The 27,744-nt window shown below is 46.2% G+C and overlaps 1 protein-coding gene across 1 annotated transcript; it reads left to right on the top strand.

Moving 5' to 3' along the window:
* Nucleotides 1-563: 563 nt before the first annotated feature.
* Nucleotides 564-13,113, top strand: MYMK (myomaker, myoblast fusion factor). Its single transcript, XM_030535311.1, has 5 exons — nucleotides 564-830; nucleotides 3,573-3,687; nucleotides 7,872-8,020; nucleotides 10,015-10,131; nucleotides 12,283-13,113. The coding sequence occupies exons 1-5, from the start codon at nucleotides 696-698 to the stop codon at nucleotides 12,583-12,585; spliced, it is 819 nt and encodes a 272-aa protein (XP_030391171.1). The 5' UTR covers nucleotides 564-695; the 3' UTR covers nucleotides 12,586-13,113.
* The last annotated feature ends 14,631 nt before the right edge of the window (nucleotides 13,114-27,744 follow it).

Genomic DNA, 27,744 nt, shown 5'->3' with positions numbered 1-27,744 from the left:
GAGCTAATCCATCCATTCCCAGCCAAACTGGGAGGTGGTGGAGAAAAGCAAACCTGCAGTCTGCTTACTTCTGGGCTCCTGGATTCAAGGTCCATGCATGGGTACAACCGAATTCCTATGCCCCTTTACCCCCTTGTGCCAGCATGTAATCTGTGTCACTAGCTGGCCCAGATGAGGCCTATTCTCCTTTCCAATACACATATGTACACTCTGCTACTTTCAGTGGGAACTAAAAACTTGATCCATATATGTTGCTCCTCTCTTGACACCATAACAGCCTGTTTACAAAAATGCTGGGCAAGGGTGAGACGTGTCAAAGGGTGTTTTGCTTGGCGGTACAGGACATTTGTCCCCATTGAGCACCATGCATTTCAGGAATGTTAAAAAAGAGAGAGAGAGAATGTAAGACCATTTAAAGGGCAAGCCACCAGCAGCTGTGCCATCGTCCGCTTCAGCTGCTGGCACGTGTCATCTGCTGACATCACCCAGAACGAACCCAGCATCAGGGCATTTAAATTTTAAAGCACACTTGCCACAGCTGTTTTCACAACGCTCTGTAGTCCCACTTAGAGCTGCTCCATGCTGTCCTTCCGAGTCCTCTCTAACCAGCTTTGTTACTGATTTTTTTAAAGGTTTTATTCCTCCGAATAATAATATTACTCCGCGTTTTCCTGTGATTTTTCACCCATTCCCCAATGGGTTCCTTAGTTGCCAAGCTTCTTCTCCCAACGATCAGCAGCCTGGTCTTCCTCCCGACCATCAGTATTGCAGCCAAGCGAAGATTCCACATGGAAGCCATGGTTTATTTCTTCACTATGTTCTTTGTTGCGGTAAGAATTCCTTCTGTTTGTTTTGTGGGCAATGTGCTATTTTACCCCTTTTCTGCAGAGGCTCCACAGGGAAATAAACATACGAGCGGCTGAAAGATTTAAAAACAAACAAACAGGAATCTTATGAAATACTAATGTGTATGTGATGAAAACACCATACACTGGGAGGGAACATAACGTATCGCGTATCTGAAAAATATCCACTATTGGATGCATTTCCCACTGGGTATTGCCCTGAGTGTCCTGAATGAGATTCTTCAGTTTATGGTAACCCGGAGCAGTGATCATAGGGAAATATATTTGAATCCTTTCTCGTAATTGCACATTTAGGGTGTGGTAGTGTCTGTCAGTTTGTCCATTACAGTTAGTAAGGGGCCATCCTGTCTTTTGGTTTTAAACTGTATTTAAAGTAAGTTGATGTTTTGTAATTTTAGGCAAAGCATGAGGTGGAATTACTGATTTTACAGTAGCTGAATTATGGTGTAAATTAATGCTGGAAAGAGGGGGGTGGGATTCATGGAGCAGCAGAGGAAAGATTGAGGGAGATGCCACAGAAATATCAAGAAAGATGATTATTAACCTCCCAGTCTGGCAGAACAGTCTTGAAATTGTACCAGCCTAGACTGAAAACCTATTTGCCGTTCCTTCCCATGATAATAATGGGGGTAGAAAAGCTATTTTGTTCACATGTTCACACGGAAATAATGAATTCACTTGCTCTAGTCATGTAGTTGAGTAGGACTTTGCACAACTGTTCACTCTGTTATTATGTACACACACTGCTTAATTATACAGAATAGAATTCGCATCATCAACATAGTTACCTTTAAGAGACCATGGGCATGAGCATGGTATGAGAACCTGAACAGAACTGGATTTCTTCCATCATGCCCAATAACTGAACTAATATAATATTTAGCCTTTTTAATCATAGATTTCAAAGCCCTTTACAATGGCAAGTAAGAATCATTACGCCCATGTTACAGATGTAGGGAAACGCAGGCACAGGAAGGTTAAGTGACATAGCCAGCATCATCAAAGTACATCGGTGGCAGAGCTAGGAGTAGCACACGTCTCCAGATGCACAGTCCAATGCTCCATCCACAGGATCATGCTCATCCCTCACTATAAAGATCAGCCTTGTTAACGGGGAAAAAATCCTACTAGCATCTAAAAACCTACCAGACTGGCTAATAAAATTGTACCATGCCACGTAAACACATTCAGCACCATTTTAGGACCTATTACAAGTCCCACTGAAGCCAATAGAAAACTTGCCAAAGACTTCAATAGGAGGTGGATTGGGAGAATAATCTGAAGATGCAAAATATTAAAATGTAAGAAAAGGGAGACAGCTGCCAGGGCTGTTAGAGTATGTCAGGACGAGCAACGCAGTGTTGCAGCTGCTGCTACATTGTATAGTCCCACTCGGACTCCCTCACAGGAAATTCTTCAGACCAGTGAAAGCATCTGTCCATCTTAAACAAGTGCTTCTACTGCAGCCAGAAATGCTCTCTCCTCTCTATGTCAAAGCCCAGCACCAAGCAGGGGGAAAAGTTATCTCAATGGCAAAAGCTGCCATAGAAAAGAGAATGTGCTGAAGGACTTGCAGCAATTCTCACCATAAACGATATTGGGATCCCCAGAGAGAAACGCCAGCAAACATGGTTTAAGGTCCATTTGTTGCCAAGTGGGTAAGAGACCAAATCAGGAACTGAGAAGCCTCTCACAGCTAGCAGAGGGGACCTAATGGAGTCTAGTTGTTAGAGGAAGAAACTAGAGCAGGGCAAATACTTACGACAAAAGAATTCCCACAAATATGCCTGTGATTCTTCCAGAGAATTTCCTTTGCCTGTGCTCATACTCATTGGGCATGAAAACATTTTGCAAATATTGTCGCGATTGAGTTTACGGGCAGGAATGTCCACTGAACCAGTGAGTTTTAAGGGAATGCTGCCGAGGTTGAAACTTGCCCTTATACGGAGAAACAGCACAAAGGCCTAGGATACAGTGTAAATCAGCTGTGGGCTGACCTCTGCCTGCGGAAGAATTTCACCCAGAAAACCCATTTTGAATTCATTCAGACCGGAAACATGATCCCGAGAGTTAGGGAAAGGAAGCTCACCGTGTAATCTGTGTCTCCGTTCAAAACACCTTGGTCATCACTCACAGGTTCCAGCAATGAACTGGTCACAGACCAAGACTTTCAGCAAACGATTTTGCACAATGAATTCATTAGCGAAAAGGATGCTTGTCTACGGGCAACTCGCAAACAGGAATAAAGGCAACATTTCTGGAATCAATTATTGAATTATTCACCCAGCTGTAATCAGAACTCCTGAGTTCTGGTCCTGACTGGGCCGCTGATTTACTGTCTGTCTACTTTGTAATCAGAGATGTGACTGCAACACGTGTATATATTTGATCTGGGCTGTTCAAGCCTGCCCAGGACGCTGGCTATGTATCTGAGCAGCTAGCCAGCTTCATTACTATTGTTGTTTTTCAAGTTAGCTAGTTCAGGTATGTCTACACATACTGCAGCCACACCTCTAGCTGCAGTGTCAGACATACCCTTAGGGTTGATCCAGTACCTACTGAAATCAAAGGGAGCCTCCTTTTTCTTCAGTGGGCTTTGAATCAAGACTTTATGGTTTGATAAGGAGCAAAGATACAATGGAAACTAACAAATTTCATGGTCATGTTTTCATTTGTAACATGCCTTTGTATTATCCTCTTTAATAGATTTACCATGCATGTGATGGACCTGGTTTGTCAGTGCTGTGTTTCATGCGATATGATATCCTGGAGTATTTCAGCATCTACGGGACGGCTTTGTCTATTTGGGTATCACTGATGGGTAAGCATGAGTCTATCAATTCTTAACATGTTGCCGTATTTGTGGGTTGGTGTTTTAGGTACAGGACTTGTTGGTATCTGTGTCACACTGGTTAGTGTGCTTCAGTCATGAGAGAGATGCTGTCTCCTCTGACCCGCAACTATCAGAGCCAACTTGAAATGTTCCCTTACGGAACCCAACCCAAGCTGTGGATTCCTATTATTTGAATTGTGCTAGGGCCTCAGGCATATCATCACAGGCCAGGGTCCCATTGTGCTAGGTGCTGTACAAACTCAGAACAATTAGACAGTACCTTTCCTAAAGAGTGGCTGGAAAAGCTCTGGATCTGGAGACAAGCACTGATTCTTGACAGGTCTGTTTAGGTATTTGTACCACACTCCTCGCCCTGGAAGCCAAAAAGCCCACAGATGGATGTCCACCACCATTATCAACTCCTAAGCACATCTTTTTATGCCAGGGCTCGTTTCTTCAAACTCTGGCAAACATACACAAGCAAATCAAAACTCATTTCTTCTAACAAATAAATCCCCCTGGTTTGTCAGGGCCTGATTTTGTCTGTGAGGCAATATCAGAGCGATTTGGGAAATGGAAAAAATATCTTGTTACTCTTTTTTATTTAAAATCTGTGGGTTTTGAGCTTTTTCATTTTCTCCCCCCCCCCCCATGTTTCCCATTTCCCTGCTTTATTTTTCCTTTTTCCATAAAGGGAAAAGAAAGGGCCAAAAAAAAAAAGAACAAAATGAAGAAAAACAAAAGACAAAATTTTCCCTTTCCGAAACTGTCCACACATTCTTTGAAAAAACTTTTTCACAAGAATTTCTCATTTTGGCAAAAAGGCCAGTTTTTAACAAAGAAAGTTTCATTCAAAAAATTCCAAGCAGCTCTAGAATAGATACTCTCTACCTTGAGTCACACGAAAGACTGACAAATCACTCAACTCTACCAACCTTCCCAAGGCTCAAGTGAGAGGTTACAGAGTCACATTCCCAACATGCCTTGAGACCATTTTATCCCCACCTCTCTGGTCTCTTTTGATGGAAGGATGACTAGGCCCGTCAAGGCCAGGGAATCCAGAGTTTATGCAACATTAACTCAGAAGAGGGGGACAGGAGTACTTCACCCCACAACAAGGAACATGATAAACCTTCTGTATGTTAAAATGAGCATGGGAAAAGTTATTCACAAATATGGTTGGAGTATCAAGGGAAGGGTTCAGCTGGTTCCTAATCTAGCCATCATGTTTGTACCCTCCTTAGTGATGACTTTAAAAAAATAGGCAAATAAGATTCCAGGGCCATTCTCCGCTAGAATATAGCAATTTCAAGGTAAGTGAGATTTAATCTATATATCTTGGCTGGCTGCAGCTAGGTTGAACTTGATTTCTTTATTATTGAATTGTACAAAAAAAAATCAGAACTAAGAGGTTTAAACTATTGACCAGCAGGGAAACAAATTAAAATGCGGACATTTATCCCTTTAAAAATGTGATCCAAGGACATAGAAGGTGTGGTGACTGAAATGCGGGATAGCTTTTCACCATGTTGCTCGTAAAGATTGAACACACGTGCGTACCCTTGGACATGTTTCCTGGAATACAAATCCAGGACAGCCATAACACAGCTGGGTAAGCTGGAAAAGCATGAAGCCCACTGGGATCCATAACTTTTAATCAGTTATTACCTGATTCTGTGCTAAACAAAAGCCTCTAATAATTTACTTGCACTGGCGACTTCAAGGTTCCAAACTTCAAGCAGGTGTCTGTGCAGCTTATGCTGCATCCGGAGCTAGTTAGCAGGATTCAGATCTTAGGGTGGACAGGGCCAGAATTGCCCTGTAGGATCCCACGTTGAAGATGGTGTGAAGTCATTAAGGCGGAGGGCTCAAAGTGAAGAGAATAAGGAGGAAGCTAGAGATCCTACCACACCTGAACCACTGGCTCAGTTGTCTCAAGTGCTTTGGCCTGTCCTGGAAAACTGAAGATTATGTCGTTCCCCAAGATCTACTGGGAAAGTGAATTCAACCGCCACCCCCTGAAACCTCGGGAGTTTGGTTGGCGTTTGCAAAGTGAACTAGGGGAATTTAGCGACACCAAGTCCCACTGGAATTAATAGGAGTGGTGTGGCTAAATTCAACATCATCGTTGGAAATCTTAACCTTTCAGAAGTGTCTAAGTCAGGCAGGGCCAAACCGTGGCTCGTGGTCCCCATGCAGCTCTTTTACAGTTAAAGTGCGGCTCCCGGAGCTCCCCCTCCACACACCCCCATTCTCTGCCTACCAGATTGGGCCGGGGGGGGGCAGGGGCTCGGGGCTTCTGCCCTGCAGGGAGGGGTGTCTAAGAGCTTTAGCCCCGCAGGTGGCCATTGGGGCAGAAGCCACCCCCTGGGGCTGGTTGCGTGTGTCTTGTGGCTCTTGAACTTCTGAAGATTATTGTATGTGTCTCGGAGGGTCAGTAAATTTGACCACTCCTGGTCTAATTGATTTAGAAGCTTCATTCCCATTTTCAAAAGGGACTGAGTCCCTTAAGAGCCTAAATCACTTTGACTTTCAATGAGACGCAGGCTCCTGAGTGCCTGCGTCATGTATGAAAATGGAACTTAGGTTCCTAAATCTCAGAGACACTTGAAAAGTTTTTCCCTTTGTCTCTTTCTGCAGAGGAAAGCCACACACACGAGACCTCTGAGCCACGTAAGCGCTTGTCTGCACAGCCGTAGGTCTGAAATAATCGTGCAGTTTATATTCCCTACAGATAACACAGCAAGTCCTGTCTCACGCTAGGGTACTAAAGAACTAGAGGACCCAAGTTCTGCCTAAACTATTAACAAGGTTTCTGCAGTTGGATCTCCTCATAGCACTTTATTGGGAAGAAATGATCGTCGTGGCTAATACTGTTAGTGGACCTGTGTTTGTACAGCCCCTTGCACAATAAGGTCCTAGCTTATGACTCAGGCCCCTAGGCAGCACAGTAACACAAATAATTAATAATAATCACAGTTATGTCATGCCACCATGTGGGACAATGGGAAATATCCCCTTTGTGCCACTGCCCAGTACAATACAATGCAGTCTTGTGCCGTTCCAAACCTTAATTGTTTTGACAGACAAGCAGAAAATGTTAGAGGCCAGCTTCCTACTGCATCTCTCGGTCTGTAATTGATGACTTGGGGGAAGGAGGTAGCCAGCTACACAGTGCTAACTGATCCGCTCCTGGGCAGTTTGTCAGCTGGGAAAGCTGCCACGTGAAATATTATAAAGCATTGAGTGGGCCATCAGCCTGGATGAATATTCCTAGCCCTGTTTGTTCTGCGTGCAGAGGGCCAGGTGCTTTAGAACTACCTGAACTTAGATCGCTCCATTGTACCTACGATGGCAGCAATTCTACCATCTCCCTTGGAAGCCTCTTCCAGAGCTTAACTTCCTTTAGAGTTAGAGAGTTTTTCCTACTATCTAACCTAAATATCCCCTGCTGCAAATTAAGCCCATTACTTCTCATCCTACCTTCAAGGGACGTGGAGAACACTCGATCACCATCCTCTTGGACAGCAGCTGGTGTCCTCTGTGTAAGACACGTTTAGGAATCTCAGTATGTCTCCATTGTGCCAAAATGTGCACCAAAGCCCTGTCTGCAGCTAGACTCTCACTCTCTGTGCAAAAGCTTTGCAGCGTCTCCGGCAGGCATTCTGCTAACCTCCCCTTAAGCCCTGCTTGCCTGGAGGCAAGTAGCTCTGGTGATCTCAGTGCTCTTCGATGCTATCTTAGGTGTGGCACTGTAGGTGACTCTCTCACCTCTGACTAAAGCTGGCCTCGGTTGAGAAGGAAGGAAGGAAATGAACTGCTAGGTAGAGCATTTTCATGAGACATTAAATTACCCTTTTTTCCCCCATCAGAGAGCCTGGGAGTCAGGAGATCTGGGGTCTACTCGCAACTCTGCCAGAGATTTCCTTCCCATCATTGGGCAAGCCACTTTCTGTCTCTATACGTCACTTTCCCCATGCACTGTATAATAATACCGACCTAATCGAGGTGGAGTGGGGTTAGGGTCAAATTCTCAGAGCTTCTGTCAGCCATGTTTAGCCCAAAGTGAAGCCTTGGATGGAAGGTGCTGTAGAAACACCAAGTATCTGGAGCAAAATCAAAGCAATGGAAGATTAGATGCTCTGATCCTCACTTTGGTTTGTGCCTTGCAGCTCTGGCAGAGTTCGATGAGCCTAAAAGGTCAACCTTTGTGATGTTCGGCGTGCTCACTATAGCAGTGAGGATTTACCATGATCGATGGGGATATGGCGTCTACTCGGGACCAATCGGGACGGCCGTCCTTGTGATAACCGTGAAATGGGTAAGCTAGTCACTTTACAAGTTACTTCTGGACCGAGAAGCTGCCGAGTTCTATCCACCACATCAGTCCCACGTAAGCCCTGAGGTCTGCTTGTACCCACCTCTCAGGCCACCATCAAAGAACAGATGGGGAATTTCCCAGTAAAGCTTTCAAGCTACAGAGAAGACATTGCAGAGGGAATAATTTTCTTTTCTAAAGCAAAATCTGCTGTGCATTATGACACTGGGGCTGGATTCAGAAGAGAAATGGGGTTATTCTATGAGAAGAATAAATAGCCTTTCTTGTTCAATGAAAACGGAAAGCGAGCAAATAACAAAAAGCTTTTGTGATAATTGCCGGATTTGATTGGCCTGAGCCACTCTAGTGGATCTCATGTTCTTATGTTTCTAGTCATCAAGAATATATTTATGGAGTTTTTACAATAAGCAGGAGGTAGTGTGGTCTGATAAATTGCCCTGAAATCAATGGAAGATTTGCATAAAAACAGGTGGTACAGCAGAGCCATAATTCTGGTTGAACAAACACAGGCCTGATTCTGTTTTAAGGCTACACAACATGGTTTCCAACTTCTGGGGGTGACAAGAAAACAGTGGCCTTCCAAAGGGTATATTATGCCGCAGAACATAGGTTGCCACAGGTCAGATTTATTAGAGAGCGTGTCAGAGTTATGAAAGTGTGTGTGTGTGTGTGTGTGTGTGTGTGTGTGTGTGTGTGTGTGTGTGTGTGTGTGTGTGTGTGTAAAGTTGATAGAACATAGATTGTGTAAGCACCAAGCATCATGGGAAATTCAGTGATCCAAGTCCCAAGTTAATAATGTCACTAACCTTCACCTAAAGCCCTGCAGAGAGCTAATACGCCTTTATTTGTATGTATTGTATTACTACAGAGCCCCTAGAAGCCACAACAAAGATCAGAGTCGCATTGTACTAGGTACTGTACAATGCAAACACATAGTCCCTGGCCCAAAGACTTACAACTAGACATGCAGCAGCCAGCCACATTTTGCAGATGGGAACTGAAGCACAGAGAGGACTAAGTAACTGGCCCAAGGTCATACAGGGAGTCTGTGACTTAGATGGGAATTGAACTTAGAGCTCCTGAATCCCCGTCCATTGCTTTAAACACAAGACCAGCCTCCTGCCCAACCCACAGAAATCTCATAGCTCACCCATCCCCAGCGTACTGTTCTCCATGCACGTTTTAGAGGCCTCACACCCCAACCTGAAAAACCAACATACCTTTGAGATAAAGATGGCCCTTCACCCAGACTGCCTCATTCCCCATGGTCCTGTGAAAACTTCAAACCAAACACGTCTCTCTTACTGGTGCCATGTAGGATATTCTTCATCATTCTCTTTTCATGGGTCTTTCACTGCCGGGCAGGTGTGTCAGCAGACTCCATATGTCCATGTTCCATCTTCATGGCGGGAAGCTATTCAATGGATTGGCCACCATGAAGATGGGACATGGATATATGGAGTCTGCTGACACACCTGCCCGGCAGTGAAAGACCCATGAAAAGAGAATGATGAAGAATATCCTGGCATTAGAATAATATATGGCATTCCTGTGGGCAGTTACATACAAGGAGGGGAAGCCCACAGTTAAACTGCCTGCTTCTCAGTTATCCTGTTCACTTTCTAAAGCCCAAATTATAGTCAGTGCCTCTGGCAGAAATCTCCAGGGCACTGAGGCCCTCTCAGCTCCAAAGAGCTGACTTTAAAATCCTGTTTTCAATCACAAATGAATACTTGGATTGGTGTTTTAATCAGAAGACATTTTTGTCCACTATCCGGCATAGTCTCTGCTCAAGTGAACCTCTGGTCTGGTTCCAGGCATTAAGAGCTTTAGGATCAAAGAGAGTAACCCACCAGCCAGTCACTATCAGAGGTTTTGCTTGGTTTGCTTTTTAATTGCATGGGATCTTTCAGAAGCTGAACAACGAAACTGAACATGGGGTGAAGGACTTCACATGCTTTCTGTTCCCTTTCCAGCTGCAGAAGATGAAAGAGAAGAGAGGCCTATACCCAGACAAGAGCGTCTACACGCAACAGATAGGCCCAGGCTTCTGCTTTGGGGCATTAGCACTCATGCTGAGATTCTTTTTTGAGGTACCTGTTTGCACAATAAATTACGGTGATAATGACAGGGTGTGAAGGATATTCTCAGGGTAAGAGGATCTCTGGCTCAAATCCAGCCCAGGCCAGAATTCATCTAAAATGATTGCCTAGTTAGTGGGTCTTAGTCCAAGTGCCAGCAGACAGGTGTCCCATTCACATACAAAAACCACTGCCAGAGGCTCACCTGAGCAGACACTGTGCTGAGTAGTGGTTTTGGCTGTTCTGGCTCCCTGCGATCCCCAAGACTCCCACCAAACCCTGTAGGTACCTAAGTCACTCTGCACCTCAGTGTCGATGAAGGTTCCTCGGTGCCCATGTTACTGCCTTCTGAACATGCGCATGGCTGCCTCAGCCTAAGCGTCTGGAGACCTATCTCCTGCCTAAGCCCCAGAGCAACTCATGAACCAGGGGAAGCCAGGTATTCATCTGCCTAAATCATGTGTGGGGCCCGATCCAGTAAACATATGCAGAGGCCACGTAATGGATTGGGCCCCATACGAAATCCTGCTGAAGGAGGAAGGGGTGGAGCCACTACCCAACCATTAGAGTGCTCACCTGGACCTGTGTCACCAATGTCCATGAAGGAAAGGGGAGAGGAATGAGATAACACTCTTGACACAGCCTCTAGCTGAGCATGTGTTCAGCTGTTGTGTTACTGCCATTTTGTCCATTGGGAGCAAATCGATACGACTTCACAGGGATGCCAGAGGATTATTTTTCAAAGCTTTAAGTAATTACAACTTCTAGCAGAACGTAAAAGTGTCACTTTGCACAAATTCCCCTCCACAATCTTCTCCTTCCTTCTGCTTGAGCTTCTCCTAAGCAGCGTAATGAAACACTTTCATTCAAGAGCAGGGAAATGTGCAAATCTGCCAGTGTTAAATCCACTTTACTTTTCCAACGTTGCCTGTTTAAGGCTGGAAGCCCTTTTTTCAACACTGAGGGGGAGGCAGAGGTCTCAGGATCTCATCCTGGGCTGGTGAGCATGGCCAGTATTGCCCAGATGGCCTGTGACATGGTGAAAGAAGAGGGGACAGGTAGACCCTGTACACAGAGCATTTCTCAGTGATGCTCCTCGAAGGGCGACATTTTCCAAAGAGCTCAGTGCCCCTCTTGAGGCTCCTGAATAAAGGTCCCATTTTCAGAATTACTCTGCATTCATCCTGGCCAAAATAGAAGTCAATCTCTTTTGGAAACTTGGTCTTGTTGCAGAGGCAAACCACACTGGGTCAGGCAGTTGTGAGCCTATTTGAACACAGCTCCTTTGTGGGAGACCACGAGTAGCAAATATGTTCACACCATAAGGGTGAAATTACTCCAGAGACCAACCTCATGAGGGCGTATGTCTATATCTACGGGGATTTGCCAATATTGGGTCTAAGTTCAGCAGTTGAAGGTGAGAGGTACTGCAATTTCTGGCCATTAGGATGATTCAAAAGGTGTTGACACTGAGTTGCTAGATGCTATCCCAAGGTCTCTTAATCTCAGAGCCTCAAGCCATACTGGTATCTCTGTGACACTGCACACGGCACATCTCCAGAGCTTCCCACACAGGAGGCTCAAGCAGCAATAGCCAGCCAGAGCTCAGCAAAAGTGACACAAACAGTCCACCTCCCTTTTGTTTTCCCTTTCTGTGAGCATCCATGTGACTGGTCTTTACTGCATGAGTGGCCCTCAGAGTGCAACCTTTCAGCATGCACATCCAACCATCAGCAGAGAGCTAAAGGAAGTTCAGTGGCAGAGAACTCGTTTTAAATCTGGTTTCTGCGGCAGGCATTCACACCAGAAATCTGCTGATGGGTCTCATCCAAAGTCCACTGAAGTCAATGGAAAAAACTGCTGTTGACTTCAATGGATCAGGCCCTATAAGATCATTGCTCACCCAGTCAGGGAACAGAAATAATAGCATGTGATTTATTTGACCAATCGCAACTAAGCAGCACAGCTTGAATGTTCAAATAGCAAGCACTAAGCGAAGGAAAAAAAGGCTGAATGGGGTCACAGGGCGGAGAACCATGGGATTAAATCTGTCCTGGGTGTATGTGAAATATAGTAAAATTTCAGAGATGTGAAATCTTGAACCCATAGAGGACCCAAATCCTCCAGCAATGGAAACTCTCACTGACGGTCTCTTGGTTGCAGGAGTGGGATTACACCTACGTGCATAGCTTCTACCATTGTGCTTTGGCCATGTCCTTTGTCCTGTTGCTGCCCAAGGTGAACAAGAAGGCAGGAAATGCAGGAAACCCAGCCAAACTGGATTGCTCCACTCTCTGCTGCTGCGTGTGGATAACATTTCCCCTGCCTGGAGACTGGAGATTCTGTATTCAACAGACACTGTTCACCACCTTGAAGGACCGTACAAAGTTATGCAGCCTCGCTCTTATTCCAGTCGGGATCATGACCAGAAACAAGCTGCCAGCTGTGAAGCTTTTTTTCCTATGATGGAAAGAATTCCACTGCCACCCCCCACACCAAAATGCAGGTTGTTACAAATTTTTAATTTGCTGATTGAACAAAACTGGTCCTATTCAACTGAAAGGCCTTGTCTCTTGGCATCCTTCATACCAGAAGCTTCCATATGTCCATGTAGGCAGCTGATAACTTTCTCTATAACTGTGTGTATATTCCCCAAAGAGAAACTTTTGTCCAGCTTAGAGAAGTCCTGACTGGCAAGTGATCCTGTCTATTGGCTACTGAGTAAATCCAGCAGGTCTTTGCCTCCCCCAGAGAGTTTGGTGGGCCACATATCCCTATGAGGCATCACATTTCGTTTGCCTTTGGAAATGAGCGTTAATGTTGCACTTTGCAGACTTGCAAGTGTGAGTTTGCTAAGCCTGAGTGGGTTTTTGCTTTTTGTAACACTGAAATAACAGAGTCTGTATTTTTGCTAGAAATTTACTATTTTATTTACAGCTTCTCTTAACATTATGTTTAACATGTTGATTTTTGTAAGTATGGCCCAACTGAACCTTTAACACTGTGATTTGGGTACAGATATCAGAGCCTTAATGTCATTATTAGACATTTAGAGAGAGCCTCGAACGTACAGGGCACCTTACACAGATTGAGGAGACAGGATCCCTGCCCTTGAGAGCTTACAGCCTAAATAAGGAAAGACAAACAAGGAGAAGACAACTGTGCAGAAGGGGTGAGGGGAAGGTTTGTGAGGAATTGACTGAAGAGGAATGTGAAGGAGGAGAGGACGGAGACTGTCCCAGGTGTATAGAGCAGCATGACTATTGGCCCAAATGCCATGGCCCTGAATGACCGAGGAGGCTGGCTGAAAGCTGAGGCTATACACACTTAGCTGAGGGAGGATCTGAATCCAGCCTGCTGCTCTGCAGATCCTGCAGGGGTACTGGCAGAGCTGGGTGGGGGACATGGGTAGCCTAGCTTGGAACTCTGGTGCACAGAGCCTCAGGTATTTGTTCTCCGTCTACTCTCTCAGCTGGTCTCTGGAGCTCTTGCAAATACTGAGCAAACCCCCTATGCTTTGGCTTCGCTCAGACTCACTCCTCACTCAGCCAAACTGCTCGGCAAAGTCAATGGCAGTTTTGCCCAAGCGAATGAGAAGCTGAAGGATTTGGCTCCCGGCTGCATCCTCTCCTCTGCCAAATCCACTCCACCTCAGAGTGAGCGGCAACACTGGGCACTTTGTGCTTGCGAAACTGTTTGGCTCACACAACCACCAGGTGCGCTTGCACGAAGCTCATTAGTATGTAACGACATGGAAAATTAGAGGCACAGAAAGAAGCTCCTGGAAGGGCGGGGAAAAGCTGTAACCCTATAACATCCCATCGAATAGACTAATTTACTCTAGCAGAAGTGTATGATTAATTTAGACTGTCTGGGAGAAAAGCCAAGACTATATGTCATGGACAATTAGAGTAGTATTGATATACAGTAATGTCCATTGAAGGCCTGCTGTAAGCCTGGGTGCCTTGGGAACAGAACTCCATGGGGGTCATTCATCAGAGCAACCTCCTGCTTGCAGGGCGACAACCAAAAATGAATGTGCTTCCAATAAAACACGTATAAATGAAAAAGCACAACAGGCCCAGCCGCCACTGAGAGACTGGTGCTGCCAGGATACCGCCAATGCTACTGTTGGCTCCAGGTACACACAGACATCCCATAGTCTTGTGCCTACAGCAAGGTCACATGCAGGGCTAGATTTCCCAGCTTATCACTCAATCAGACACCTATACAAGTGGTTTTTTCAAAGAGATGAGCATGGTGGGTCCCCTGGTTGCCTCATGCTGTTGCAGACATGCTCACCAAGCATTCACATTTTGTCCCTTGCCAGCATGGTTTTTGAAGTGATCCTTTCCCATCTAGAGGTTGCTCGGAGTGCCCATTAGATGGCTCAGATGTCTTTGTTAGAGCACATGGAGGTCTCAAGGTTATTCGGGGGAGAGGAGGGCTCTTACCCACAGCACGCTATAAGCATTCCTGCCTAGCATCCAAAGGAGCATTCCGCAAAGGAACACTGCCCAGCCCTTAGGAATCTGTGTCCAATGCAAACTTCAATAGCCAATGAACAAACAGAAGACTGCACCCAAACAGAATATATTTCCCATGCATGAGGGACCACAGCCTCCTGCTTAGGAAACGGACGATCTTGTGGCTACGCTGCTGGATTGGAAAGCAGGTGCTCTGCGGTCTGCCACCAGCAAGTCACTCGGTCTCTCTCTGACTCAGCAAATCATCTGTAGAAGTGGGACAATAAGACTTCCCACCCCCCGTTCAGAGCCAGATACTGTCTCTTTACTCACCTGCTGCACCTGGTCCTAAACACAGATTGTGAGCTCTCTGAAGCACAGATTGCCATTATTTTGGCACCTAGCACAAAGAGGCCCTGAACTCTGACTGGGAACCCTAGATGCTTCTGCAGTATGAACAATCAGCGTCACCATAAGCATGAGCTCTGGGCAGAGCATCAGCTGTAGTTTAATTTGCTGGATTTATGAGCAGGCTGCAGAAAAATAATTTCAAAGTAACCATTTGCATGCATTTACCTTGCCCATTCTGCAATTGTGTTTTTTAAGGGGTGTGGGGAGGAAAACCTTTTACGGAATGCTTTAAAAAATGTATTTGTAGCACAAGGAAGTAGACTAGTTCCTACATAATTAAAGTTTTCTACTAAACATGTATTATGGACCCATTTGGACCAAACAGCACGTGCCTTCTACAGATCTCCATTTTCAAAAGTCACTAGTGATTTTTGGGATTTTTGAGACAGTTTAAAGAAGTCTGATTTTCCGGGGGCAGGTGCTCAGTATTTTCTGTACATCAGGCCCCTTTACATGGTCTCAAGTTAGGCCCCCAAAATCACTAGTCCCTTTCAAAAAAATGTAGGTCACATTTTTTAGAGGAAAAAAAACATATTACTGAGTCTATCTACTGGAGCCAATGAAAGAGTTCCAAATACAGACATTTATCACTTAAATACAGACACAGTACTCTTCTGAAGGTAGGCCTGAGGGGCCACCCTCTGCTAGGCGCTCTATATACATACAGTAAGAAACGGCCAATTACTTGGACGGAATGTGTGCAAAGCACTCTAATGTCCTTGCTAAGAGTTATTACATAAATGCAATGTATTATGATTCCTAAGTGCGAGGAAACAAATGGATCCATAAAAGCAGAGGATTCAAACATGCTTTCAAAATATCTTCTGTATTTAAAACAAACAAACAAGCAGTTTGGCAAACTCAGGGCAAATAAGCGAAAGCACGGCAGAGCTGCATGAACCGACCGACCTACGGCTCACACCTGCCCTGTATTTAGGTGTGATATAGCAAAAAGTTAACTGGTCTATTGCATACTAATAAAATACCAGGCAAGGGACATTTTCCCCCTTGTGCTGATGCAGCAGGGATCTGCACTGACTGTGCAAACCTCCAAAAAAAAAAAAGGGGGAAAAAAGCACTTACCCTAGCAACTGCTGTAATATATGGCAAGGGGGGCTCTGGAATAGCAACTGCCTCCTTAAAAGGGACACAGAAGAGTAGAAGGTTATAAAAAACCTGCCCCTTTATTCAAAACGATTAGGAGATAAATATTTAAAGAGGGTAAAGGAGATCAGGGGAAGATTTTCAAAAGAAATAAAGGACAGATAAGGAGTCCAGCTGCCATTGAAAATCAGTGGGAGCTGGGAGCCTTGAGTGAGACTTTCAATGGCATCAAGGTGACTTAGGAGCACAGTGAAAGTCAAGGACACCAGTGCTCCTAAATCACTTTGTTGCATCTGGAAATCACACCCTCACCCCACCTCCCATTTGTGCCTTTGGAAAGCTTCATGCAAACAGGCAAGCTCAGGGGCTGGACTAACCCTACGCCAGTTTAAAACACAAAAGAGGCAGAAGAGAATATCAAGGGTGGCACTGTGGAGAGAGTCAGCCAGGAACAATGAGCAGAAAGGGAAATTTACATTGACCATCCAGGGACATTTCCCAGCAGGGAGCTCTCAAAGAGTGTGGGATAATTCATCCCAGGGAAGGAGCAGATGTCCCACTGCTCCGGACATCGCAAACCACTCTGCACAAACTACTCTTCAATTCCATCTCTATCTGTTCCAGCCACCCACCCACCCTCCATGCTGCTCTTGCTAAAGGGGAAATGCTGTGAGGGGGACAGTGTGGGACCTTCTTGGCCTTAAAAGCAGCCCTCTACGTTGGCAGGACGGCGTGGGGGAAGCTGGCTCTGCTACTGCCCAGGCTGTCCCTGTTTTGCCGATGCACAGAGGACTTTGACAAACAAAACAAAACAAAAAAACATGGCAAAACATCCAGATGTCAGGGGCCTGAAGTCTGGGGCCGCAGTGAGAAAACCCCGCTGCCCGTCTTCAGAACGCACAGCAGGAGCATCCTTGGGGATCTCAACTGCTACAGCAGGGCCTGGGGCCTCAGCCAGTTTAAGCACAAGCATGGACATTTTCAAAAGAGCCCACTAATTCTGCATGTCTCCATTTTTGGATGCCCAACTGGAGACATCCTGGGGCCCGATTTTAATGGGTGCCTAGTCTGGTTAAAGCCAGTGGGAGCTCAGCACCTCCAAAAATCGGTCTCAATGTTGGACAGCCAAAAACTGAGGCAGCCGGAAGCAGAGGCTGCTTTCAAAAATATGGCTGCTGAGCTTTAAAACTAGGGGAGAGATTTTCACAGGCACAGATGGCAGCGAGGTGGCCCTGTCTGTTTCCTGGGGTCAGCAAGGTGCTCACCAGCCATTTCAGCCGTGGAGGATCTCCCCCAATGTCTCTGGGAGCTTCCCCTCCCCCCGGCCCACACAAGCAGCTGCTTTCTGTGATCCTTACCCAGCCAAATTCTGGTCTTGGTTATGCCAGTGAAACTCTACTGACAGTAGTGGAATTGCCCCAAGGTAGCCAAGAGAGCAGAATACGACCCCACTGATGTCAAGGGAGATGTGCCCATGCCAGGGCAGAGCTGGGACTGTAGGACTCAGCCATAAGGGCTTGATCCCAATCTCACTGAAATCAAGGCAAAACTCCCACTCGTTTAAATAGCGCAGGATCAGGCCCCACATACGTTGCTGACATGCAGTACAATACCCATGGTGCCATCCCCCTAACACGGGTGCCAATATTTCCTATAAACAGATAACAGAACAAAGCAAACCCACTCTCCCCTTTACCAAGCAAAGCCCAGGCTTTCTTATGAGAGGCACAATAGCCGAATTCTGTATCTCAGAGGCAGGATATCCCATGCAATACAAATGCAGAGAAATATTATAAACATTTACAGCAACGTAGACAAAACAGTCTCTTGTAACCTTTTAGCGCGGTGGAGAGCTTTGCCTGTAACAGTTCTTGAGCCTCTGCCAAAAATTCTTGCTGTTTTCATAAGAGTAGGTGTTTTTGTCTAAGGTGCAGTCTGAGTGCTGTGACCTTTGTCATGTCTGCTACTGAAATTTCCTGCCTCTCTGTTATTCTCCTCTTCAGTAAGACGATATGAAACCCAAAACTTTTATTGCCCCTTTTAAAGCGTCTTTATAGCTCCCCGTCTACTTCATATAGTGTCTTATTCTCCAACACTGGGATATTACTTATGGGATCTGTGCTTGGCGCTGCAAAAGGCATTTGGGTTTCACAGCCCAAACTGCCTGGGCTTTTTAAGGGGGGGAGCGGCTAAGAAAAAAGAAATGAGATGGGAGAGATTCTGCATTTTAATTTAATAGGGCTTCTGCGTCTGTGTACGGGGCACAGGCACCATGTGTGGCTGATACAGGGCAAGATTCTGCAAGCTTTACTCGTGCAGCGTTAGCTTCTCATTCGTGCAGACATGTACTGCTCCATATGTGGATGAGGTGCAGAGCCCGTCCAGGGATAAATAAGGTGCGGGGAGCGGCACCACCCTGTCTTTTAAATTGTGTAAAACCCACAGCCTGGCTCAGCGGAGTGATGGTTTTCAAGGGTTTCTCTTTTCCTATTTGCCGTTATCAGATGTGCAGCATGCCACTATCACGCCTCTCGGCTACTGCTCAGGTGCATGGAGGCACTACAGCTGGTGCATAATGCCACAACTTCTCTGCTGAGAGGTGCTTCTGGCAGGGAGCGTCTTTCCCTGTTATCTGCACTGCAGTAGAGTCTAGGAGCCCTAGTCCCAGACCAGGAACCCGCCATGCGAGGCGCTGGACAAACACAGATTCACACACACACCTCTGACACACAGAACAAACTAAAAGAACAGGAGTACTTGTGGCACCTTAGAGACTAACAAATTTACTTGAGCATAAGCTTTCGTGGGCTACAGCCCATTTCACCAGATGCATGCAGTGGAAAATACAGTAGGAAGATATATATTTACACAGAGAACATGAAACAATGGGTGTTACCATCCATACTCCAATGAGAGTGATCAGTTAAGGTGAGCTATAACCAGCAGGAAAGAAAAAAACTTTTGTAATGGTAATCAAAATGGTTCATTTGCAGCAGTTGACAAGAAGTTGCGAGGAACAGTAGGGGAGAGGAATAAACATGAGGAAATAGTTTTACTTCATGTAATGACCCATCCACTCCCAGTCTTTATTCAAGCCTAATTTAATGGTGTCTAGTTTGCAAATTAATTCCAATTCAGCAGACCTCGTTGGAGTCTGCTTCTGAATTTTTGTTGTTGTAATATTGCGACTTTTAAGTCTATAATCGAGTGACCAGGGAGATTGAAGTGTTCTCCGACTGGGTTTTAATGCTATATATGTTCGAGTGTATATGGTAACACCCATTGTTTCATGTTCTCTGTGTATATATATATATCTTTCTATTGTATTTTCCACTGCATGCATCCGATGAAGTGGGCTGTAGCCCACGAAAGCTTATGCTCAAATAAATTTGTTAGTTTCTAAGGTGCCACAAGTACTCCTGTTCTTTTTGCGGATACAGACTAACACAGCTGCTACTCTGAGAACAAACAAAGATGGCCACCTGCCCCACAGAATTTACAATCCAGTCGAGGCTCCACGGTCTCCACTGGTTTCTGCTTCCTTCCCAGCCATTGGTATTCGACTTACAAAGCTCTAGGGGCTGGAGCATCTACACAACACACGTCCCCACACTGAGGGCAGATGGAGCTCTGGAACAGACTGAGCTTCAGGAATGTGTAGGCTTCATTGCTCAGGGGCTTCATTGCTTTGCTTCTGGCCACCTCTGCTGACAAGTGAGAAGAGGCTATGGCCCTGTTCCCCCATGTCCTCTGTGCCTCCCTTTTGGAGTGGTTTGGCAGCCTGTCAGCGGTAGGAAGAGCAATCTCTACACTCTCCTGAACACAGGTGTGCAAGGCGAAGAAACCACCTCCCCTGCCAGGCACTTGAGCAGGGACTGAGCACAATCCAACTCGGTACAGCTTGGGTCCTGGCTCCTCAGGCCACGCAGAGGAGTTAGAGACACTCACCCACAGAATTAAATGGGACAGGCTCATGACAGGGCACGTCTTTCTACAACTTGTCACCGCCACTGGCCCCCCAAGAGACTGGATTCATTGACCTTCTGGGGGCACCGCAAAGCATTTTCCCCAAGAAGCTATCGAAGAGGGATGCAAGTTCATTTCCTGTATGGGGAGGCAGAGTTGGAGTCTCCGATGCAGTTTTTAAAGGGCTTTGTATTCATTACTGAATGCAGTTTCAGTCACACACTTGGAGCAGGAAATGCCCAGAACTCAGTTCAGCTGGGACGGAGACAGAACCTGAGAGGTCCCTTAGAACCAATCCTCCCAGCTGAGAGCGTCAGCTCAGCTCATACTATTGCCAGAGAAAAAAAAGTGTTCGATGTTATGTTTATCGGGCACAGCAGGTAGACATGGTGCTTTACTGTACATAGTGCGGTCAATAATTCTTAGCATCCAGGGCACCCTCCATTCTCCCATGCCTCACGCCACCCTTGTGATGGGACTATGCATTAGCTCCATTTTACAGGGTAATGTGCCCAGCACAATGGGGCTCTGGCCCCTAGGCGATCAGGGGCGGCTCCAGGCCCCAGCATGCCAAGCGCATGCTTGGAGCAGCATGCCGCGGGGGGCACTCTGCTGGTCGCTGGGAGGGCGACAGGCAGGCAGCCTTCAGCAGCATGCCTGCGGAGGGTCCACTGGTCCCACGGCTTCAGTGGACCTCCTGCAGGCACGCCTATGGGAGGTCCACCAGAGCCGCGGGACCAGCGACCAGCAGAGCGCCCCCCGCGGCATGACGCCGTGCTTGGGGCGGCGATACAAATAATAACACGTTTCACTTGTGCAGCACTGGTTCGTGGTGGATCTCAAAGCCCTTCACAAACTTCTGTCCACGTCATTAGCCACATTCTAAGGAGAGGGAAACTGATGCATAGGGATGGGGAGGGACTGGCCCCAAGCTTCAGATGAAGTCAGTGTCCGAGTGTGGATTGGAAGCCAGGAGTTCCTGGCCCCCAGACCTTTATGCAGAGCATGAGACCCCACCCTTCCCGGGCGATCAAAAGAAGTCTCTATCCTGAAGAGTTTAACTCTAAGAGCCTGAGCCTGATAGATGCTGGCCATTCTCAATATCCCCTTCAAATCCGTGCTCAGCACCTGGCAGGATCCAGCCTAATGGCCCAGCGAGCTACAGCACAGCCAGGGAGTGGCCAGCAGCCATTGGGAACAAAAGGGCCTTCAAAATGCTCTGAAGCTGGAGAGGGAGAGCATTTGGCAGAGAGGGACGGGGAGCCTGCTCCAAGCCCAGGGCTAGGCACCAGGAAAGAGAGGATTCCAGTTGGGAGTGGGAGAAGGAGACCGAGAGGCACTCAGGGGTAGAGATGTGGACAGCAGTTGGGAAGTGGGAGGGAAGGAGGGCTCAGCAGTGGCTGTGGAGCTTCAGAGTCAGTGGGAAGGTCCTGAGGACACAGCAACCCCCCTGGCCAGAGCCCAGTTCCCGCCCTAGATCAATTATTAGCCCATCCTCCATTATGTAAAATGGGTTCTCACTGCACAGGTTAGTGCAGTGACTGCCAATGCTCTGCGGTCACTGAGGCCACAAACTCAGGGGTGAGAGGTTTCATTTGGAAGAGCAATGAGGACCTGATCCCGCTCCCAGCGGGCAATGGGAGAGAGATCGCCCCTCCCCCACACCAGTTATCTTCCAAAGGTCCCTGTGGGTGCGTGAAGCAGGACTAGCCAGGTGAAGACATATAATCTCAGTCTCTGCTGCCAGATATATTGGGCACTCCATAAAATGTCTTATCAGCATGTGGGCTTTGAAAGATTGGCTTGGTTTTTTCCACACGTCATTTCCCACCCCTCTCTCTGTGCAACAGACACCCAGCCAAATCCACTGCATTATTTCACAGACAGCAGGGTCTATTTTTTTTCTAACTTTTTTTTTTTGGTAACCTCTAAACCACGGTATCCTCCAAGGTCCATCACTCTGAGCAGTGACATACAAGCTTGTAATGAACAGTGACAGAACAACACAAGGTTATGCATGGAACAGGACACTTGAGGAAAGGTTGCTCTCTCCAGTGCAAGGCTAGAGAAATCCTGCTTTTAATTCCCTCAAAATTCAAGCATGAATATGAGTCCTCAAGGAACTGAGCGACTGAGAGAAGCAGAGACAGCCAGGACACCGTGAGAAGCACCACAGGAGGGGCTCGCTCAGACCTCTGTCAGTACTCTCCAACTCCTGACACGTGGCCCTCCCTTCCAGGCCCCAGCCTCTGAGCTGCAGAAATCCCTCACACAATCCGGCATAGTTCCAACATGGAAAGAATAAGGAATGAGAGGAGACCACCAACCAAAGCTCACTTTCATGGGTAACCTGAGGGATCTGAACCTGTGTCTACTGAGGTGAAAGGGTGTTATCTGTGTGACTAGCCTCCGGAGACCCCAAATGGGATCAGGACCCCTTTGCACTGGGCACTGGACAAATGCACTGTAAGAGACAGTCCCCACCTCTGAGAGCTTAGAGTCTAAAGAGACAAGACAGACCAAAGGGGGAAGAGGAAACAGAAGCACAGAGAAACCAAACGATTTGCCCAAGGTCACCTAGCAGATCAGCGGCAGAGCCAGGAAATGTCCCAGACCTGTGCACTATGCACTAAACCGCACCACCTGCCCCACAAATCACTGAGCAGAACTACACACCCCTCTACTGTTGGAAACCCCAGGTAGGTGAACTAGTTTTCTCGTGCATTTCAGCCACGCTGCCCATCACTACTGGAAATCATGTATAATGGTGCCTGATTGTGCATTCCTGGTTCACCCAAGAGTCTTAGTGGCTTCAGTGGGAGTTTTGGGTGCATACAGCATGCAAGACTGGATTCACTATATATGGTGCAGCGATGCAGAAATAATAAAAGCTTTCAAATAGATGGTTTTAAGTATAAGAATAAAAGGTCCCACTATCTGTAAAAATACATGGAGCAGCGTAGGGGATGGATTTAGAACAGATGTTACTACATGGTTCTGAAAAGTGATACCTATCCAGTATTGGTATGCTAGTCTCTAATGCTGCCAGATCTAGCTACAGTGACATCCAGATAGGATTGAGTCTGATTTTGACATCAGGGTTTTTTTAAAAAAACACATGCAACAAACAGTAAAATTAAGAGGAAGCACAAAATGGGATGCAGGAGGCACATACCCTCTAGCAGTCAACGCCCTGTCCAAATGTTTATTGCCCTCTTGATATTGATCTAGATGAGATTACCAATTTCCCACAATTTGAGAGCATATGTGTAGCGTTCTGGAGTTTGGATTGAGAATTAGATATTGTGGCATACAGGTAGGCTGGTAATCTAATATCCAAAACATTTTATACATTCTGCAAGATTGGATCATCTTTATCCATTGGTAGCAATTCCCAGTAGCCTTTTAAATTTAATGTTGCATGAGTTGGATTGACTACAGAATTGGAATTCCAATGGAAGCACATATGATAATTCACTTAACAAGTTTGCCGAGGCTTCTAATTTTGTTATTGAACTGTGTAAACTGCCCGTAAATCTCAGTGACTGAGCCATTTATATCTAGTACCGTTTTTGAGCCGATCCTCAAAAATGGTACTAGATGTACCATGGGCCCTGTCAGTCCCCCTGAGTGTAAAAATCATGAGTCAGAATCAGGAAAAAAAAATCTTAAGATTGAGCTAAAAATCAGGAGATTTGTTTTAAAAGAATAGACAATAATCTTTCGGTCTGTTTTCTATTGCTTTGTAACTCCCCGTGTCCATTCCCAATGTGTGCGCGACACAGGTTGAAAATTCAACCTTCAATGCATATGAAATGTACATGTACAAAAATGCAGGCCCCAGCTCCCAGGGCCCTCTCTGCTGCCCAGCTCCCCGCTGGCAGGCTCCCATACCTCCCCAATCCACTAGCCTCTGCTCAACTTTGGGCAGGCTTCTCCCGCAAGGTCCTACAGCCATCCAACTGCTCTCGCCCCCAGGCCCTTGGCAGGTTCCAGCAGCTGCTCTCTGTCTGCAGCCTGAAAGGGAGGGCTTTCCCCTAGGCTCTCCCCTCCACTACCCGCAGTTGTACTGGGGGGTGAGGCCAGCGTTGCAGAGCTAAGGGAGGGGTCAACTCCCCTGTCCTGCACCTGCTCAAAAGCTCTGCCCTGCTCAGAGGCAACTTGGGGTGGCAGGCTGTGGCTGCTGGTATAACTGCCTGTGGTATGAGCAGCACAGCTGCTGACATCTCTGCCCAAATTCCCGGGGAGCCGAGCTTTTTCTCACGAGGTACCCACAACAGAGGCCCCAAATCACAACACTCGTGATAATATCAACATGGGCACAGATTTGCTGCTGTGTTTTTTTATCCCCTGCTGTGGTCCTTTATCTCAGAAGCTGAGTACGTTCATTGAGTACCCGCACCACATTCCCATGCTACCACCTTGGACACAGACCATCTTCCCGCACGGGGCTCCAAAAACAATCCAAAGAATCCCCACCAGTCAGGCATCCTACTCCGAGGGAAACCGATCTTCATGCACAGTATTAAAAACCAAACGAAAGTCAAAATACTACAAGTTGTTCCTTTAACAGCTACATTTTCTTCAAATTTTTTCCAGGAAGGAGGATCGAATCCATTCATAAAGCTAGCTGTAGTGATTAGCCCAGATGACTGCAACAATGGAGACTTTTCGAGAAGGAGGATGGTTCAGGAGTAAAGGCACCAGCCTGGATTTAGGAAACCCAGGTTCAATTCCCTGCTCGGCCCCAGATTTCCTGTGTGACCGTGGGCAAGTCACTTATACTTGCTGTACCACAGAGGTGTTATGCAGCTAAACACGTTAAAGATGGTGAGGTGCACAATTACCACAGCACACAAGTAGCAGAGCTTACTCGTTAGATTTTGATTAGAGCTACGTCCAAGCTGCAAAATCAAATTTGGAATCCTCTGCATTCAGGGGTGTTTATTTGACCTCATTTCTCATTTGGCCCATTACAGAGAAGCTAGAGCAGCTGCAAAATTCTGACCCAAATCCAGGTTCCATTCATTAAACCGACCCCATCCCTCTGGCTCACTCAGCCACCCTTCCCAAAACCAAATACTAGAATATTCAGATCCAGTGTCTTGGTTTAGGCACATCTCACAGAGATTCACTCATCAAGGAGTGCTTCATGCACTTCACAAAGATTATAGATCCAGCTCTACTGAAAGTCAGTGGTAAACCCCTTACTGACTACTATGGGGGCTGGATCAGATCATATGTGATCTGACCGACATCACTGAGCTAGGTGATTTTTTCTTTTTTAATCCTAGAATATTTTGTGAAACTGAAGCTTCATTTGGAGGCTAACAAGGTAACATGTCTGTATATTATATGCCATTAGAAACAGCCCCAAACCTATAACTAATCATCTTTATCTGAGACACATGCTTTTAATGCTAGGGGACGAATTGTGACCTAAAATTGTGCACATAATCTGAATTTCTTAAAAAGAGCGAATGTGTCTGGAAGCACCATACTCTAAGGAGCATTAGAAAAATGGGGGGAAAGTAAGTAACACTAAGAAAACCACAGACATGCTGCTTCTGGCACTGTATTAACCATATACCTCCTGTCCTTTTGCTACCTGGGTTTTTCTAATAGAGCAAACATTATTAAGAGGTTGTGAGTTTGATCATTAAATAAGAACTCATTTTGAAGGTAGACAGAAATGTTTTTGGGGAAATGTTAAATGCATACATGTTTGCATATCTTTATTGGTATTTTTATTTTCACAATAGTTCAGCTAATCCAATCTGAGCAAGAGCGAGGGCCCAGGTTATAGCCAAAGTATCGGGTAGCACCTTCACATCTGGAAGGGATTTTTGACAGACGTTCTCCCAGACTGTTACAGACAGTTTAAAAGCAAAATCTGATAAACAGCAAATGTTTTAACAAGTCAATAGGAAGCTGTGTTTGCTAGAACATGTTGATATACCCATTCTGGTGTTCCCATATTGCTAAACCCTTTCAAATTACTTACACACACACCATGCAGTGGGGATTTGCCTGGGCACTCATGGCTGGGGTTTAGGTCTCAATTCAGAATGAAAGTAAACAAAGAAGGACTTGCCCAAAGTTACTTTTCAACATCTGGCCAGTGGGCTGGATCTCTCTCCCCTGCTTGGTTAGGATCTATAATCTTCACTGCCTAGACATGTCAGCAGTTCATGATCAGCTCTCTCGAGCTGTATCTACACTAGAGATTTTGGGGAGTATAAATTCCCAGCTCCACTGGGGGAGAGTCTAGTTTAAACATGGCTGAGAGGTCTTTAGCGCCATCTCTCCTAACCCTGCTCGGAGCAGCTCTAGACAGCACAGCCATTAAAATGCTGGAACCTAATCTGCACTAGTTTCTACTAGTGCTACCACCACTAGTGATGCACCTGTAGAGAATTACAGGTCTGAAAAATAGTGCAGACAAGGTCTTAGACATAAAGCAGCACCCTCTCTCACCACTACCAGAGCCAGATAACAGTTCTATATTTTTCAGCATAGCCTGCACTCCTAGTGTCCTTTCCTGAGCCTCAGCAGTCACCGTCCTGGAAATAGCACTCTACTTGCTTTAGCAAGCTGAGACTGCCCCCCTCCATGTCCTAGCTTTCAATTCTACAACATCCCTCTGAGCCTTTTGCTATGCTGGCCTCCTAAAATCCTCTCTGCTCCAGGACTGATCTAGTTCACTGAGGAGATCATTACTTCTGGATTGTGGCTACAGATCAGTGACGGGCCTCAGGGTGGCTGTGGTCCTTTGTTGAAAAACCACACGCTCCTTAACAATGATCTTTTTTTTTTTTTTTCTGCTGGAGCTCCCAGGTTCTTTGCTGGCTACTTAGACTATATGTGGGTGTGGTTCATGAGTCAAACATTCCCTGTAAGACCAGCCCCCATACTGGGCTAATGAGGAGAAGGGGCACAGAGTAGTTGTTAAAGCAGGGGACAGGCAATCCACACTGAGCGGCTCCTTAGAGGTTTTTAAGGTCAGGCCTGACAAAGCCCTGGCTGGGATGATTTAACTGGGGTTGGTCTTGCTTTGAGCAGGGGGTTGGACTAGATGACCTCCTGAGGTCCCTTCCAACCCTGATATTCTATGATCCTGAACAAATGTCTTCATTTTTCTACATGAGTTCACCCATCTGTGAAGTGAGGACAAAAATAGCATCCTACCAGGTGCCTTTTGAAGCATAATTCCTGAATGTTTGTAAGGTTATTTGAGATCCTCTTTGGAAAGACACTACTAAGGGCAAAGTATCATTATGAAACAGGGGTCCCAGGTGCAGCTGATCCACACATAGAAAGTTCATGGGGGTGGGGGAGGGTCATAGCTAGGCTTCTGGTTACCATTATTATTTGTTAAGTGCTGAGAACATACTCAGATCTAGCTGTGTAAGACACAGAGAAAGACAGTTTTTGCCCCAGAGCTTAGGGTACAATTTGCATAGACGCCTAAGTGACTAAGAAGGTTAAGTCTCGTCTTCCAAAGTGTCTTAGCCCAAGTTTTGACTTACAACAAAACTTGGGCTAAGACATTTTGGAAGATGGGACTTAACCTGCTTAGTAAGCTGTCAGCTAGCATTTGTTCCTTTGAAAATCTACCACAGTCTATGAAACAGCCATCAGCCACTGCTGATCTAGGCTGGACTTGAAAAAGTAACCT

Source organism: Gopherus evgoodei, chromosome 16, assembly GCF_007399415.2.
Source record: "Gopherus evgoodei ecotype Sinaloan lineage chromosome 16, rGopEvg1_v1.p, whole genome shotgun sequence".
In the NCBI taxonomy this organism is placed as follows: domain Eukaryota; kingdom Metazoa; phylum Chordata; order Testudines; family Testudinidae; genus Gopherus; species Gopherus evgoodei.
Note: the sequence above shows the minus strand (reverse complement) of the source record. Positions and strands in the feature narration are given on the sequence as shown.